We start from the raw sequence: 16,528 nt of genomic DNA, 5'->3' as shown, positions 1-16,528 counted from the left end.
TCTAAGGAGACAGCAAACCCAATAAAACAGATCCTGAACAATCCAAACTCATTCAGCCTACAAATAAAGGAGAATATTTGTAGCTGCAACCATCATAAATACGAGTCAATTGCCAAGGATTTGAATTTTGATCACATGGCCGTGGGGAATGCTGCAACAATCGTGTGAAAAACACTTTTTTTCAGTGCTGTTGTTAACCCCAAACGGTCCCTAAATAAATCACTGTCAGTCAAGGACTACATTGCCAATATACTGCCAATACATACACAGAGAGAAAACCTCTATGAATCATGTTCCACTGCTAAGAAAGGAAAGAGAGACGGGTTACATTAGACTCCAGCTCTCTTTAAGACAGGGGCTGCAGGTTGCACATTTTATCTCCAAGTTAGCAAATTGGTTCGGTTTTATTTCCCCACCCCATTTCTCCCTCTCCCCCCACTCCATCTGCCAAAAGTAACCAGCAGGAATATTTTCCCACAGTCACAGCATCCTTTCTACCTTCACTTGGGGAAAAAACAAAAAAGTTAACGCTTCTGCTTAAAAACCAGTAAACGAATGAAGGCTGCTGAGGGCCAATCGCAAACTTCCCCTCCTGCTGCTCTCCCAATTTTGCTGCAAAATTCCCTGCAAAAAATAAAATAAAAATAGGGTGTGCTGGCTCTGGATAATTTTGCAGCTGAAGCCAGTTGGGGAGGGGAGAGAATAAGCCAACAGCAGCTCCTCCCCCTCCTCCTTGCAACCTTGGGCCACACGGGAGGGACACAGCCTTGCATTTCCTTCTAGATACAATGCCCATCTTTGTGCGCAGAGGTGCTCTCCCTGCGTGCTTCGGCTCCTGAGCTCAGTGGTGGACTCACATCAATGCCGTCCGATCCTGGCACACCGGGTGGGCCTGGAGGGCCCCGTGGCCCAGGTTCTCCTGGCGGACCTTGCTAAGGAAAGAAAGAAAGAAAAAGTGATTTAGTGGAGGGAAAGAACCCCAGGAAAAGAGAAGAAGAGCTGAACCCGTGGCATTTCTTCCACAACTGCAAGACAAGAGGGGATAAAATAGAGATATGGGTGATGGAAAGGATCTTTGGATTGCAGTTGCTGGGACCTTTTCTCCTAGAAGGAGCTGGAATCTATAGGGCTGTGCAAGGATGGGGACTGAAGGGCAAACTGCAACCCAGAGCAGACCTGTGGGGAACCCCTTAGGCCAGGGTCTTCACACTCGGCAACTTTAAGACTTGTGGACTTCAACTCCCCAAATTCCTCAGCCAGCCAGGAGTTGAAGTCCATAAGTCTTAAAGTTGCCAAGTTTGAAGACTACTGCCTGAGGCCAACTATATTCTGAATTCGGACCGCCAAATATATTCTGAATTCGGACTATCTGATAGTTGATGAGGCCCTGGAGGTCTGAAGCTAAATGAAAAACTAAATGAAAACTCAGTCCCAGGAAAGGAGAAGACACGAGAAAGAAACTCAAAGTAACTCCACATTGATTCCGTTTGGAATAAGAGCAGATAGACTGACATTCTGGTAGGCTTTCAAGATTCCCAAGTTGGATCCTATAACAGAAAAGTAGCATTCCTGAAATCTTTGCTTGTGTCTGCTTCTTGATCAAGTAATCAGTGGAACAGCTTGTCTCCAGAAGTTGCGGGTGCACCAACACTGGGAGGTTTTTAGGAAGGAATTGGACAACCCTTTGTCTGAAATGAGCAGGGGGCTGGACTAGAAGACCTCCAAGGTCCCTTCCAATTCTGTTATTGTTATTCTGTTACTTTACCTACTCTAAAGGACAGGCAAAAAGAAATCAACGTTACCACGTAACAAAAAAGACTCAAAACAGTTCTTATTGCCTTCTGGGCATATCATGCTTACTCTTGTTAGACTCCATGGGATCTACTTCCACAGATTCACTGATTAAGAAAGATCTAAAGGTCATGGGGACCCTTCTTTGTTCAATACTGGATTTGCTCTTACAGACTCTGGCAAAGGATCTCCAGCCTCTGTTGAAATATCTCTAATTACAGGGGTTCTCAACCTTGGCAACTTTAAGACTTGTGGACTTCAATTCCCAGAATTCCTCAGCCAGCAAAGCTGGCTGAGGAATTCTGGGAGTTGAAGTCCACAAGTCTTAAAGTTGCCAAGGTTGAGAACCCCTGCATCTAATAGATAGACTTCCAACCCTAGTTTGCCCCATCATTGAACATCTTTAAGTCTTCTAGAGTGTAGATATGTGGACAAAATCTAAAATGTCATACCTACTTGTACTGAGAACCCATTTGGAAAGTTTTGTGTCTTTCACCTTTAACCTGTTTGCAGAATAAGGGGGAAATGCCGGGTTAAGAATCCTAATTGTTTGGGGACATGTCAAAGCAAAGTATAATTGTCTCTCCTTGATTCTCTTGGTTTGAAAAGAGACGTTTGCATGCTTGTCTACAGATATGTAGACTAAACAGAAATGAGTTGCAAACAAGGAACCACGATGGACCTCTAGAAGACTGCACAGTCAATACCTTCCTGAGACAAACTGAATTTAAGTTAAATTAGAGCTGAAATTAAATTTAAATTTTAAGAATTTAAAGCAATTTATTTCCAGCATAAACATGATTTTATGTATACGGATGGGGGCAGCAAAATTGCTAAAATGAGGTCCAAGATATCATAAGACATAAGAACAAGTTGTCATAAAATATAGGCACAAGTCTCTCAAGTTTCACCTTGGGAGGTCATCAGCTAGAATGTTTCACTCCTAATTCAATCCTTTAATTAATGCCATGTATCGTAGAATATCTCCCTTCAAGGGTAATCAAAATGCCACAAGTTTCAAATAAATACCTAATGCCTACCTCCCTCAAAAAGTTGAGGAAACGGTTTTCATATTTCCTCTTTTGCTTAATTTTGGTTGGGAGCTGCCCAGAGTCGGTTGGCAGATGGGCAGCTGTGTGAATATTTTAAATGAATAAATATATTTAAAGGTGACATTTTGAGTATGGAATGCTTGCAAGTTCCAAGAAGAAAAACTGAACTACTGAACTTAAAATACCACCTTTGCAGTCAAGGTTTCCAGAAGGTATTGGATGAGAGAATGGCCCTCTTTGTCCTTCCAAGGCTACCTAACAGTACTTTATTCTTTTTAGAAAGCAACAGCCAATTCTAGCAGGGACTGAAGGCATCGTATAAATGGGCATAGATATCCTGAAACCAACTTTCTCTTTCTTGAAAGCAGTAACTTTCATATTCCTTACTCCTCCTGGAGAAGATTGCTTTTGAACTCAAATGTAATGCAATCTTAATTTGACTCCAACCTCTTGGTTGCTATCAAAGCAACAGCCAACTTGCTTCTAAACTGCAGTCGGAAGATAGTAATTTCACTGGACAGAGACTCCATGTTTTTTGTTGAATTGCAGAAGGTATGTGTAGAGAAAACATTGAAAACTGTAGCCCTCCTGTATTTTCTCATCCCCTGTTCTGCCTTTGGGGAACAGATAAGAAAGTCAGCACCATCCTGTTCTAAAAGTGATGTTTTTATGGCTTTCCAAAATAAGTTCATCCTAATTTCACCCCATCGTCACCACCATCCTTCCTGCCTCTTTGATGGGACTGGTTCTCCAACCCAGATTTTGGATGGAGACCCGTCTTACCTACCTAGATTCTTCCCTGGACTATGCAGATATTTTAGGACTCAAAATTGGCTCCGTAAAGTTTATTGGGACTTCTTTCCCACTAAATGAGAAGTAGTTTATCCACCCGATTGATTAAAAGTTTCACCGTAGCAGTGAGATTGTGCACATCCGCTTAAAAGCAAACTTTGTAGAATTCAATGGAACTTATTCCCAACCAAGAGCACATAGAGACTGCCGCCATCTCGAACGCATATAAAGACTGAAACCTAAAGAAACGTAGTCCATTAAGTCAGAAGACACCAACTTCCAAGATGGACTAGATCTACAGAATTTTCTCCTCTCACCCCCAAAACACACAGAAACACAAAACAAAAACAATCAAACTCACAGTATGAGAATCCCCAGGGCTTTCCAGTGACACAATACTGATTCTAAGGCATGCAGAAAAGGATGTTGAGATATATACATTTGCACTGACCCATTCTTTTATCAACACTGCATCCTCAACAAGGATCGACATTGTTTCCCAAACGTTCCCTGTCAGGTCATCAGCTACACCTTCTATGTCTCCCCCAATACATTTCCAAAAAAAAAAGAAAGAAAGAAGAACTTACCAACTGCCCTAAGGAGAAGACAAAGCTTTGGAGGAGGCACAATTCCAGTAATCGAGCCATATCAAGAAGCTTCAGGCTGGGACACAGCCAGCCTTTGAATGAAAAGAGCTAAGAGGAGCGGAGAAAGTCAGGGAGGTGGGAACATTAATATTTAGCATTTGGGGAAAGGGGGAGGGCCACTGACTGAGGCTATTCTATCACCCAGGTCTTCTCATAGACTGCAGGCGGGAGTTGAAGCAGGCAAATATTTAGAAAGGGAGAGAGGAGGAGGAGATGGGAAAGCGTGGAGCTGCCAGCTACCAAATTCCAGTTATGGTACATTGGTCACAGTGATTGACACTAGAGAGATTTGAAGCTGCAAGATTAGGCTATACATCACTTGCACAGTCACACAAGTAACCACAAATAGTGTACATTTAATATTATTGTTATTATTTTTCTTTTATGTATGAGTTCACACAATGCATTAAGAGTGCCATTCATTTAGTGTATTGGTATTGCATGAACTTAGCCACTGATAGCTTATTCAACAAGCTACGGTTAAAGAAGGCTAATATATTGAATGAGCACACAGCTACAGTCAATATAATGACTATCATATTCCATTCATACCCAATTTTCTCTGTAACAGACTACTATTCCTATTCCTATTAATACTATTACTATTTGAGCCAGTTGGGTCTAGTGCAAGGGTAGGCAACCTTGGCTCTTTTATGACTCGTGGACTTCAAATCCCAGAATTCCTCAGCCAGGCAAAAGTTCGCAAAAGGGGATCACGTGATCCCAGGACGTTGCAACCATCATAAATGCATGTCAGTTGCCAAGCATCTGAATGTTGATGACATGACCATGGGGATGCTGCAAAGGTCTTACTTGTGAAAAATGGTCTTAAGTCCCTTTTTTCCAGTGTTGTTGTAACTTCAAATGGTCACTAAATGAACTGTTGTAAGTCACAGACTACCCGTACAGCTTAAAGAGGTTTATTAAGACATTGCCCCTTAATTCTTACGATGTCAGGAAGGTACAGCCCCAATTAGCCGGGTGAGCCCTAATGGTGGAAAGGTTCATATTCCAGAACTTGACTCATGGGGAAGCTGGGAAAAAGGGATAACTATTATAGCCCTTTTCCCCCGCTCACCCCACCCTTTGCAATCCTCATCTCTGTTCTGGGATTATTAGCAAGGGAAAAATCAACGTTGCATTTACATTCATTGAAAAGGAAGAAAGTACAAGAGAGTAAGCAAGCACACAACAGGAAAACCGTTGGCACCAGTAAGCTTAGTCTGCTTCTGGCCTAGCAGCTTAGGATACCAAAGGAAATAGCAAAAGAGCTATTTTGCCCTACAAAAGAGCAAAAGGGCAAACCTTCAAAAGTGCTAATTAACTAATGGGGCAAAGTAAAGCAATTTAGAAAGAAGTAGCTTGTCCAAGCAATCTCTCCCCTCTGTGAGGGAGGCGAGAATACAAAAAAAAAAAAAATGCATGTCAGGCAATGAGGCACAGCACAGCACAGCAAATCACGTAGTAATTCTGTTTGACTCCCAGGTGCGAAGGAGAAGGGCACTGAAAACATTTTGCATCCTTTTGCCGAAAAGAACAATTTGCAGTCAAAAACGAAACGTGCTAGTGTTTGCACAAAACAACAATCGGTTACATAAATGGCAAATTAATGGGAGCCCAACAGACCAGGTACATATTTATAAATATCTTGAGGTGCAATTGCAGGTTTATCTTGGAGCACATATTTCTCTTTATCAGGCAAGTGTGGCCCAAGGTAGCTCCACAGCCATTTTAAGATTCTTCTGTTTAAAAGGGGCACATTTTATTCTTGGGGCTTGCAAGGTTTTTCTTGCCAAGGCCAGCTCTCAGCTTCCCCCTCAGTGGCCAACACAGTTCCCAGAAATGAGATTTGCATTTGCCTCCAGGGTTCTCTCTGCAAGAGATAATAAGCAGCTTACAATTCACCCTGCCAGGCACCGTCCACCAGGGCTTCCCCGGCCGTACCTGGAGATGCCAGGTGCTCACTCCAGCCAGCTCGCAGGCCTTCCTGCTCAGGGAAAGTCCTTTTCCCTTCCAGGCTTCCTCCCTACCACCGGAAATGTCCGGGTCTGTTTCCCCCCATCGCCCCCAGCCCGGACTTTTCCCGTTTGCCCCTCCCCCCCACATTCCCCCCTCGCTTCGCGCCTTCTTTCATTCATCCTTTCCTCCATTCATGGCCTAGCCCTTCCGGGCCTATTTCGCTCCGCCCCTCGCCCTCCTCCTGGACCTCGGATTGGCTCTCTCTCTCTCTCTCTCTCTCTCTCGCTCTCTCTCTCTCTCTCTCCATGGCTGGCGCGCCCTCTCGCCTCAGGAAGGAGGCGGCCTTAACGGGCAAGCCACGCCCCCCTCGCTTTCCCGCCTACGCCCGCGTTCGGCGGCCGAGAGAGAGAGAGAGAGAGAGAGAGAGGAGAAAAGAGGGCGCGTGCGCCTGCCGGTGGGCGGCGCCAGGCGGCGAGAGGGGAGGAGCCGTGGTCAGCCGCTGCCTGGAGACGCGGGCGGGTAGGCGGGCGCCTGCGCGCTCCTCCCTCTCTCCCTCCCTCCCTCCTTTCTTCCTCTCTCTCCTTCCTTCCCCCGCGCATTGAAGAGGGGGGGCCGGGGGGGGTGTCTCCCTTCCTGAGCGCCCCTTCCTCTTTTATTTAGACTCCCAGGCTGAGTCAAATGGGGGCTGTGGAGGGGCTCGTCTTAGGACCCTAGGAGGTTGGGAGCGGCCAATTTGGGGGGAGAGGGCGGTGTTTGGAGAAAAGTGGGGTGCGGGGGGGGGCGAAGGCAGCCTGGGGGGGCAGCGCTCCTCCTCGGTCTCCTCCTTTGTCCTGCTGGGGCGGGGTCTCTCCCAGAGGCTGGGGGTCCCAAGCTGGGTCTTAGGGACCCTGCCTGGGTGGGGGGCACCTTAGAAGGGGGCTTCTCTGGAGGGGAGGGGACACGTCCCCACTGATTTGGGGGTGCCCTGGGGTCCCCCCCCCAGGCCTGGGTGGTGGAGAGAGGAGAAGGGGGCCACTGTGCTTGTCGGGGTGGGGGTCCTGCAAAAGAGGGGGTGGGAGATCCTGACCCTGCAGACCCCCAGGTTGGGCAAGAGGAGGGGGCTCGGCCTCTTGGAGTTGCCCTGGGGGGGGCTGCCATCTGGGGGTCCCAGAAAGGGCTTTGCAGGGGAAACCTCCACCAACCTGCCTTGTGCCAGCCAGCCTGGGTCTGGCGTTGACATGAAGGCAACGGAGAAGCGCTCAGGCTGCTGTCAAGGCTGTGGGGCAACCTCGGAGGAGGAGGAGGAGGAGGAGGAGGAGGAGCAGAGCATCTGCTGAGAACCGAAAGAGGAAATCCTGCCTGGAGGTTATCTTCTCAAGCAGCCACCACTGGTTATGTAGAAGGGAGTAGGGAAGCCCTGGGTGCCTGTTCTTGACTTTCTCTCTCTCTAGCCTCTCTCTGAGTTGCATGGCCAGAGGCGCTCCTTGCAAGCATTGAGGAAGGAAAGGGTCTTCCTCCCTTTACATTATCCCCCCCTCCCCTTATTTCTTTGCACTTCTCCGGAGCCAGCTTGGATCTGCAATGACAGGGAAATCCGTGCGGGATGTGGACAGATACCAGGCTGTCCTTACCAGCCTACTGTTGGAAGAAGAGAACAGATACTGTGCAGACTGTCAGGCGAAAGGTAACCTGTGTGGCTTGTAAGTGTGGTGAGTGTGGTGTGTGTGTGTGTGTGTGTGTGTGTGTCTTTGGGGCCAGAATGGCCCTTGAATTTGGTCTTCCCATAGAAAGAGTAGACGTGAGGAGTGTCTATACTGGCTGGCATATTTTTTTTTCTTGTTGTTATTGTTGAAAGGTGGGCATTTGCCGATAGCAAGAAATAACGCAAACTCCCACACAGGTAAGCTTTTGCTTTGTGTAAGCAGCGTCATAGTGTTGGTTCTAGCCGCAAGCGCAGTGCATTTCAGGTTGTCTTCCCTGAACCTAGTAACTGTTCAAATGCTCTACTCTGCAATAGTATGCAATGCAGGTTCCTTTCTGGGTAATATTTGCCGTGAAGGATTTGCGGCTGGCGTTGAGAATTAGAGTGGGTGCAGAAATATAAAGGTTGCTGGCTTTCATGAGAAGGGAAGGAACCCATTGGTAATTTAGGGGGTGCTTGCTTGCAGTTTGTTACATAATGCCATCAAAAGTTGGCACCTGTTGTGGTTACAGGTATTCTACCCAGAGAAAGCAAATTGGCATTGAATTCTTGGCTTTACCTTTGGCTCATTTATTTATTGTTTTTATTTTTAAAATTTATAAGCTGCCCCACTCCCGAAGGACTCTGGGCGGCTAACAATAAAAAAACACATAAAACATAACAAACAATGTAAAGTAGAGAAGCATCAGAAAAGAAATGGGTGGGTTGAACTTGGCAGATATTTGATTCAATCAAATAGAAAAATCCGCTGTGAGTTTTTGGGAGGGTTTTTTTTTTTTTTTTTTTTTTTTGCCTATAGCTCTCTGCCCAGGTGGGGTTTTTTGCTTTAAAAAAATTTCAGCTTCCTATCCATAAATGCCATACTTTTCCAGTTAACGTGATTGCAGGCAAGTTTGAAAACTTTGGACCAAGAAAGGGTTGGTTTTTCTTTTTGAACTAATTGTGATTTTCAGAATGTGTATTCAAAGAGTCTTAGGAAGGCTGATTAAAGATATTGACCTAAACTTCTTTTTAGAAGATAGGTCAGAAGCATTTAGTTATGATATAATTACTCTACTCTGGGGTCCAAAAATGAAACATATTTGGAGAATGGAATCTTGTTGTTTGTTAGTTGGTTTGTTTATTTTGCCTCTTGCATATTTTGGCTTGTTTGTTTGAGTTGGCTGGTGATGACTTGCTTTTGCATTTACTGTTTGGAGGCACACCTGGTCCTTGCTAGCTGCTCTGCATGCTCATGGTGAATACACAGCCTTTGGCCTCCATCTAAGAGGAAAAGTACAGATGACATGCAGTTGTTCAGAGTCCTGTAAAATTAAATGTATATTCCAGCTTACTTGAAAGTCAAGTAAGTCATTAAAAATGCTATGTAAACTCTGTGAATTCAACTTACAGTACAGTACCTGCTTTTGTACACAGGAAATAATTGGTTTAAGTGATACCTTGAGTCAATTTTTAACTAAATTTCCATAATATGTATCTTTGGCTCCCCATATAATGCTGTTCTCATCTTTTGTCCTAAAGAGGAACTGAAAAAATAAAAATAAACTTCCTATTCTCTTCAGGGCCATTTGCTCATTATCCGTTGCTCGGTTTCAAAGAATCTGGTAGCTCCTGATTCAACTAGCAAATGTTATTAAACAGCCTAAGTTTTTTTTTTTTTTTTTTTTTAGCTGCAACTAACTTCATCAGATGCATAAATAGGTTGTAGATAGAGGTTGTGGTTATGTAGAGTCACTTGCTTGAGCTGGGCAGCCGTAGAAATTCAGTAAGTGTGTTTGTGTCTGTGAATTATAGAATATCTCTTAGATACTCTAGCCATCTGATAAGATGAACTGTGACTCACAAGTGCTTTAGCCTTTTAATAATTGAATAACATTTGGTAGAAAAGATGCTGTCCCAGACTACTTCTGGTTTTTTTATTACTATAGACTTTCCTCCTGCAATAGGTTGCAAATGGAGAAGCAAATAGCTTTAGCGGTTGAACTGCAGGATTAGTTACAACAGATACCAGATTTCAGTTTCTGGTAGAGATAAGCTTATGTTGCTTCATTAAAGGAAGAATTGTTTTTTTAAAAAAGGGATTTTTTTGTGTGTGGATAGTTCAGCATAACTAGAGAGACTGTAAATGCCAGCACTGCGTAATGCTTTTTGATGGCTCATTTGACATTCAGTCTTCCTGTTCTTTTATCAAACGGTCCCATTTCCCAAAAAGTTTCTTGACTTTATTTGCATGTTTTCCTGTGTATTTGTGGTGCTGACTATTCTAGCCTTCCTCTGTTGGATGATATTTACAGAATATAGAATAGCAAAGTAGGAGGTTTTCTGCTCAAGCAGGAAACCCTAGGGCAGTGGTTCTCAACTTGTGGGTCGGGACCCCATTTGGGGTCGAACGACCATTTCATGGGGGTCGCCAAACCATGCTGTCCACCATTTTGTTCCCTTTTCCCTAGCTGTCCTACTCCCTCTTATTGGTGGCCACACCCACTTGGGGGTCACCACAACATGGGGAACTGTATTATGGGATCACGGCATTAGAAAGGTTGAGAACTACTGCCCTAGGGGTAGGCAACCTCGGCTTTTTTATGACTCATGGACTTCAACTCCCAGAATTCCTGAGTCAGCTATGCTGAGTCAGGAATTCTGGGAGTTGAAGTCCATGAGTCATAAAAGAGCCGAGGTTGCCTATATCATTCCGGACAAATGGATGTCCAGTCTCTTCTTAAAAACCTACAGTCATGAAGCCCCCACAATTTCCTGAGGCAAGCCATTTTACTAATTAATTGTTCTAACTGTCAGGAAATTTCTGCTTAATTCTAGATTGTATAAACGTCCTGTCATTATTTCTTGTCCTGCCCTGCTTTAGAGAACAGGTCAACCCCATTTTGTCTGTGACAGCCCCCCAAATGTTGGAAAACTGCTGTCGTGTCAGCCCTAGTCCTTTTTTTTTTTGTTAGACTAGATTTCTATGATAGTTCCCTAAGAAGCCAAATTTTGACTTGCTTTTGTGACAGCTGGAAATACTTTCTAAACATTTCCTAAAGTTTATTTGAAAACCATAGTGGGTCTGCAATTGCACTTTTAATTGATGTAAAACTGTCTTATGTTATTAAAATGAGAATTAAAAATAGATCATAATTTTTAAATCCAAACTATCCAGAGTATACACACTATACTTTTTTATTGCAGCAGATATTTAAGAGCGTAATCAAGGAACACTGGAAAACAAACAAAAAATACAAAAGAGATTTACCAGCAGGAGAAGAGTGAATAAAAATGAAGATGGTAAACGGTAAATCAGTCAACTATGCAGGCACCTATCCAAGTTCAGGTGAAGGCAGGGTCGATGTTCTTAAATAATTTAATGGAGAATGGTGAATTTGGAGAAAAAAAAGTATTATTAAAATAATGCTGGATATTAGTAGTGGAATAATATGCCAGTGTAAAACATCTTATTCCAGTTTTCATTAGGGATAATATCTGCAGTACATTTAAATATTAGTGCCATTCCTATTTTGCGCATAAATTGTCCTGTTTCAATTTTGCATTCATTTAATCAAATACAATGATTTCTGAGTAGTATTTCACTAATCATTTAGAATAGACGCCAATAAACGTGTTGAGGTTTGTGTTATAAACTTTGTTCTTGTAATTCCTTTAGAACCAAGCAGTTTCTTGGGATATGTTTTATTCATTCGTTTAAACAATTTATATAGCACTCCATCTCAGATGTGGCTGGATATCTCACAAGACATTAAAATTAAATTACATCAGAAATAATAAAAAGAACAACATTAGCAAAATATAACTGGCAGTATTGAATCTAATACTGAAGCACTAGGCGTGAGCTTCAATGGACTCCAGAAGACGTAGAGGACAGGAAGGCCTGGAGGAAAGTTGTCCATGGGGTTGCAATGGGTTGGACACGACCTCGCAACTAACAACAACAATTGAGTCCAATAAGATAGGTCTGACCCAACTGAGAGAGACAGGGAGAGAGGGATCATTAAGGCTTTGATTTGTTAGGTTGCTTTATCAACGATTCCTTGCAATAAATTATGAACATACGATAACCCATCAGGCGGGTTAGCTTGTTTCTAATTGCACAATAATAGCGAAACCAAACAGATTAGCCAATATTTCAGTAGACAAGAGTTTGTCTCCTCAACAGCAATGCAACAGCTGCATTGTTTGGGATAGCCTTGTAGTACCTTTCCTGAGGTTTGAAAACATCTGGGTTAAAGAGTTAATCGTTAAACTTCAGTTGGAAAAGTTTATAATATGGATATAAAACATGAGATGTTTCCACCATTTCACATCCATTAGTTTACAATGGAAACTGCAGAAATCCACCGTTTGCCCTTTGCTAATATAAAAATAGTTTCCAGACTTTATGTTTTGAGCGCCAGTTTGGCATTTTGCTGATGAAGGTACCAGGCTAGAAACCAGGCGCTTGTGAATTCTAGTCCCACCTTGGGTCCAAAGCCAGTGGGCAAGATCTTAGTCCAGTTACTCTCCCAGCCCTAAGAAGGAGGCAGTAGCAAAATATTTCTGAAAAAGCTTGTCAAGAAAATGTCAGGGACTTTCCATGCAATCTCCGAGAATCAGAGATGATTGAAGGGAAGAGGGAAAAAAAAAATTTGGAAGGAGATACTGTTGGGGGAAAAATATTTGGACACTATCCTGACTAAACTATCCTTAGCTATCATCAATAAAACAGTTGCCAGAGTCTTGTCTTTTTTTTTTACATTGAAATGATATCATGTCTGAGAATTGCGCTGGAGAGGGAGATGCAGGCATGATTTTAGACATCCTTTTCATTGGTAAAGATTCAGTGTTGGCTTCCCTTGTCATATCTCACACTCAGAGAAGACCACGGCTTTCCATTATGCTAAGCAAGATTTTCCTCTTTTCCTCCTTGCTTGACAGGCAGTCCTTGAGTTAAGACTACAGTTGAGCAAGACAGTTGTTAAATGAGCTTTGCCACAGTTGTTAAATGAATCGCTGCAGGTGTTGAGTTGGCAAGCCAGTTAAGTCAGGGGCCTTCAAACTTGGCCCTTTTATGACTTGTGGACTTCAACTCCCAGAATTTGCGTGCCTGGTTGAGGAATTCTGGGAGTTGAAGTCCACAAGTCATAAAAGGGCCAAGTTTGAATGCCCCTGACTTAAATGGCTTCCCCATTAGCTTGTCAGCAGGTCACAAAAAGGGATCACATGATCCCCAGACACTTCAACTGTCATAAATACCTGCCAGTTGCTAAGTGTCTGGCTTTTGATCATGTGACCATGGGGATGTGGCAGCCTTCATAAATGTGAAAAACAGTCATTAGTTGCTTTTTTTCAGTAGTGTTCTAACTTTGAATGATCACGAAACAAATGGTTGAAGGTAGAGGACAACCTGATCGAATTTCTTTTTAAACTCCTCTTTAGCATTTCAAAGTTTATTCCTTATATTAAGGTTTATCTTGCACCTTTCATGACATTTTGGTATAGAGTGGCACTCCTCTATAACTTGTTTGCTCTGATAAATATAAAGGTCTTCTTCAGCTCACAGCCACAGTTGGACCCCGGAGCGTCCATTACTAAATGAAGTGGTTCAGTGAGACGCAATCAATTTCACAACCCCTTTTTCTGGGGTCAGGAAACAAATCACTGTGACTGTTAAGCAAATTGTGTAGTTGTTAAGCAAATCTGGCTTCCTCCCTTGAGTGTGTTTGTTGTAAACCCACTGGTAAAGTCACAAATGGCAATTACATGACCCCAGGACACGACAGCTGTCCTAACCATATGCCAGCCTCCCCCCAATTTTGATCATGGGGATGTGAAGATGGTTGTAAGGGGGCTGGTGGTAACTTTGTTGTTGTTGTTAGTTGCGAAGTCGTGTCTGACCCATCACAACCCCATGGACAACATTCCTCCAGGCCTTCTTCTCTACCATCTTCTGGAGTTCATTTAAGCTCACGCCTGCTGCTTCAGTGACTCCATCCAGCCACTCCTTCTCTGTCGTCCCCTTCTTACATTCCAGGTTCCTATGGAGAAAAGATCTTTACAGCATTGGACTTTCACCACCAGATGCATCCACAGCTGAGCGTCCTTTCGGTTTTGGCCCAGTCGCTTCACTCTTTCTAGTGCTACTAGTACTAGCCCTCTGTTCTTCCCCAGTAGCATATTGGACACCTTCCAACCTGAGGGATTCATATTCCAGCGTCATATCTTTTTGCCTTTTGGTACTGTCCATGGGGTTTTCATGTCAAAGATACCGAAGTGGGTTGCCATTTCCTTCTGCAGTGGATCCCATTTTGTCAGAACTCTCTGCTATGACCTGTCCGGCTGGGGTGGCCCTGCACAGCATAGCTCATAGCTTCATTGAGTTATGCAAGCCCCTTCGCCACCACAAGGCAGTAATCCATGAAGGAGTGTGGTAACTTTAAACTATCGCTAAAAGAATGGTGAACCAACAGGCCGTTTTGCTTGTTTAGTTTAGGCCAGTAGTTCTCAACCTGTGGGTCGGGACCCCATTTGGGGTCGAACGACCATTTCACGGGGGTCGCCAAACAAGGCTGTCCGCCATTTTTTCCCCCTTTTCTTTGGCCACGCCCCTGGCACCCGGTGATGTATAAGTGGTTGGGGGTCACCACAACATGGGGAACTGTATTATGGGGTCGCGGCATTAGAAAGGTTGAGAACCACTGGTTTAGGCTGAGCAACTAGGAAAATTATTTTGCTTTTTTTCAGTTGTGGACAACAACAGTTCAGTAATCATTTCACCTCGTGTATCAGTCAACTATTTCGGTTTCAGTTCACGTGGGAGAGTCAAATATCAGACATGTTATTGCTAATGAGTATTTACTCAGTGGGATGCCCTCTAGTTTCCCTGGTTCTCTGGAGGCTCAGTTGCTAGAGAGGCATGACTGATACACCTGCCACTTCTTCAAGAGGGCAGGGATCTGTGCAGGAGGTTGGCTACTGCCTCCTCTTTCTTCCCGTGGATGCAGAGCAGACTCTCATATTTATTTATTTTATTTTATGAGACTTATATACCGCTTTAAGTGCAAGCACTCTCTAAGCGGTGTACACCAGTAAGCAATGTATATATATATATATATATATTACATTGCCCCCAACAATCTGGGTCCTCATTTTACCTACCCCGGAAGGATGGAAGGCTGAGTCAACCTTGAGCCGGTGAGATTTGAACCGCTGACCTGCTGAACACAGTCAGCTAAAGTGGCCTGCAGTACTGCACTCTAACTGCTGTGCCACCTCGGCTCATATTCACTGTTTTGGTTTTTACACCTACCCAATTGTTGTCTTTTAACTCTCTTTTCTGTAATGCTTTCTTTTCTGTTGCTCCATGTACGGATTCTCAGAATAACAGCCGTTACAAACCCTATCCTCTTTCATTTTATAGTTAGCTGGGAAGACTTCTGTATGGGAAGACTTCTTCACTAGGCCACAACTTTGTACTATGTTACTCATCTTTTCCTGAGAAATCTCTCCCCCTTTGTGTTGCATCTTCATTCTGTGTGTGTATGGTTTGTCTCTGTGTGTGTTGATCAGGATAAATTGCATCTCTTGAGGAAGGCTGAGAATACAAGCTTCTTCAAATCCTAAATATAAACCTCTCAGATGCTAGTTGGATGGTAAGTGCTTGTTCTCGTAGAGTCTTTGCATCGATTCTGTCAGACGTTTCCCCATAAAAAAAATGAACTGATAATTTTATTTTTTCCCCCCAATTGAGATATATCACTATAAACTACTAGATATTCTGGCTAAAAAAAACCTGTAAGGTTCTTTGCTGAGCTTAAGAGACATGATGTCCATTCTCCACTAGGCCTGTATCATCTAGAAACTACCAGTTACATCAACTCTGATGATTATGGAAATTGAGATTAAATGAGTAACACGCTGCTTCTGTAGTTGAGCAATGCTTTCGTTCTTGTACGAAGAATAATTCTAAGCATATGCCATTTTAGCTTGGAAAATAGGACCTTTTGTATATCAAGAGACCTGCTTCATTTGGGGAAGGGCTGCATTCTCCATCTAAAGAGTGCCAGGTTAGTGAATAGTCTCTCCGGGCTAATGCCACAACGTTGTGAAGCCACATGTGTCTTGCAGAATTGGGATGACAGTGATCAAGAAGGTTGGTTTAGAGGAGTGGTCCCCAACCTTGGCAGCTTGGCGGCCCGGCTGGGGTGGGGAGAGGGGATCTGGGCCGTGGGAGTGGCGGCCCAGCGTTTATGCATACAGCTCGACTTGCACAAGTGACAGGCCAGCACACGTGCCTAATTGGCCACCGGCCCACCGCTTGTGTAAGTTGAGCTGCGTGCACTCTGACCAGCCACCTGCACAATTCTGAATAGGCCACAGGAAGGAAGGCCTCTTGCCTGAGTCAGTTCCCAATACTAGTTCACTTCTCAAGACTTAAGCAATGTGGATGTGATGAAATATTGTGAGATGTGGATTCCCAGGAGGGAGGGGCTGCATTCCAGAGGAGTAAGAGGCAACTCAGCCCAGATATTACCTGCGAGGGAAATAATAGTTCCTGATAGTCCTCGGAATATATTATGGATGCAGATACTAGAGTGATGCATATTCTGGCAAGATTT

At 43.8% G+C, this 16,528-nt stretch overlaps 2 protein-coding genes across 6 annotated transcripts in view; one reads left to right on the top strand and one right to left on the bottom strand.

Moving 5' to 3' along the window:
* Positions 1-7,797, bottom strand: part of COL9A2 (collagen type IX alpha 2 chain) — a 52,140-nt gene extending 44,343 nt beyond the window's left edge. Inside the window, exons 1-3 of one of the 3 annotated variants that reach the window (XM_039329821.1) lie at positions 7,423-7,797; positions 4,223-4,330; positions 858-932 (exon numbers count right to left, since the gene is read on the bottom strand). In XM_039329821.1, coding sequence (XP_039185755.1) covers positions 858-932; positions 4,223-4,282 — 135 coding nt within the window. In that variant the 5' untranslated portion in view covers positions 4,283-4,330; positions 7,423-7,797. Of the gene's footprint in view, positions 1-857; positions 933-4,086; positions 4,160-4,222; positions 4,331-6,226; positions 6,322-7,422 lie in introns of those variants that run through there. The other 2 variants (XM_039329812.1, XM_039329827.1) reach the window with 2 other exon arrangements.
* The window catches only part of SMAP2 (small ArfGAP2), a 30,272-nt gene continuing 20,402 nt past the window's right edge, over positions 6,659-16,528 (top strand). Inside the window, exons 1-2 of one of the 3 annotated variants that reach the window (XM_039329858.1) lie at positions 6,659-6,760; positions 7,790-7,904. In XM_039329858.1, the coding sequence (XP_039185792.1) occupies positions 7,802-7,904 (103 nt within the window). In that variant the 5' untranslated portion in view covers positions 6,659-6,760; positions 7,790-7,801. Of the gene's footprint in view, positions 6,761-6,808; positions 6,959-7,303; positions 7,586-7,789; positions 7,905-16,528 lie in introns of those variants that run through there. The other 2 variants (XM_039329840.1, XM_039329850.1) reach the window with 2 other exon arrangements.

Source organism: Crotalus tigris, unplaced genomic scaffold, assembly GCF_016545835.1.
Source record: "Crotalus tigris isolate CLP2741 ecotype Arizona unplaced genomic scaffold, ASM1654583v1 scf7180000017614.5298720, whole genome shotgun sequence".
In the NCBI taxonomy this organism is placed as follows: domain Eukaryota; kingdom Metazoa; phylum Chordata; class Lepidosauria; order Squamata; family Viperidae; genus Crotalus; species Crotalus tigris.
The sequence above is the reverse complement of the archived record's forward strand: the minus strand, read 5'-3'. Positions and strand labels throughout refer to the sequence as shown.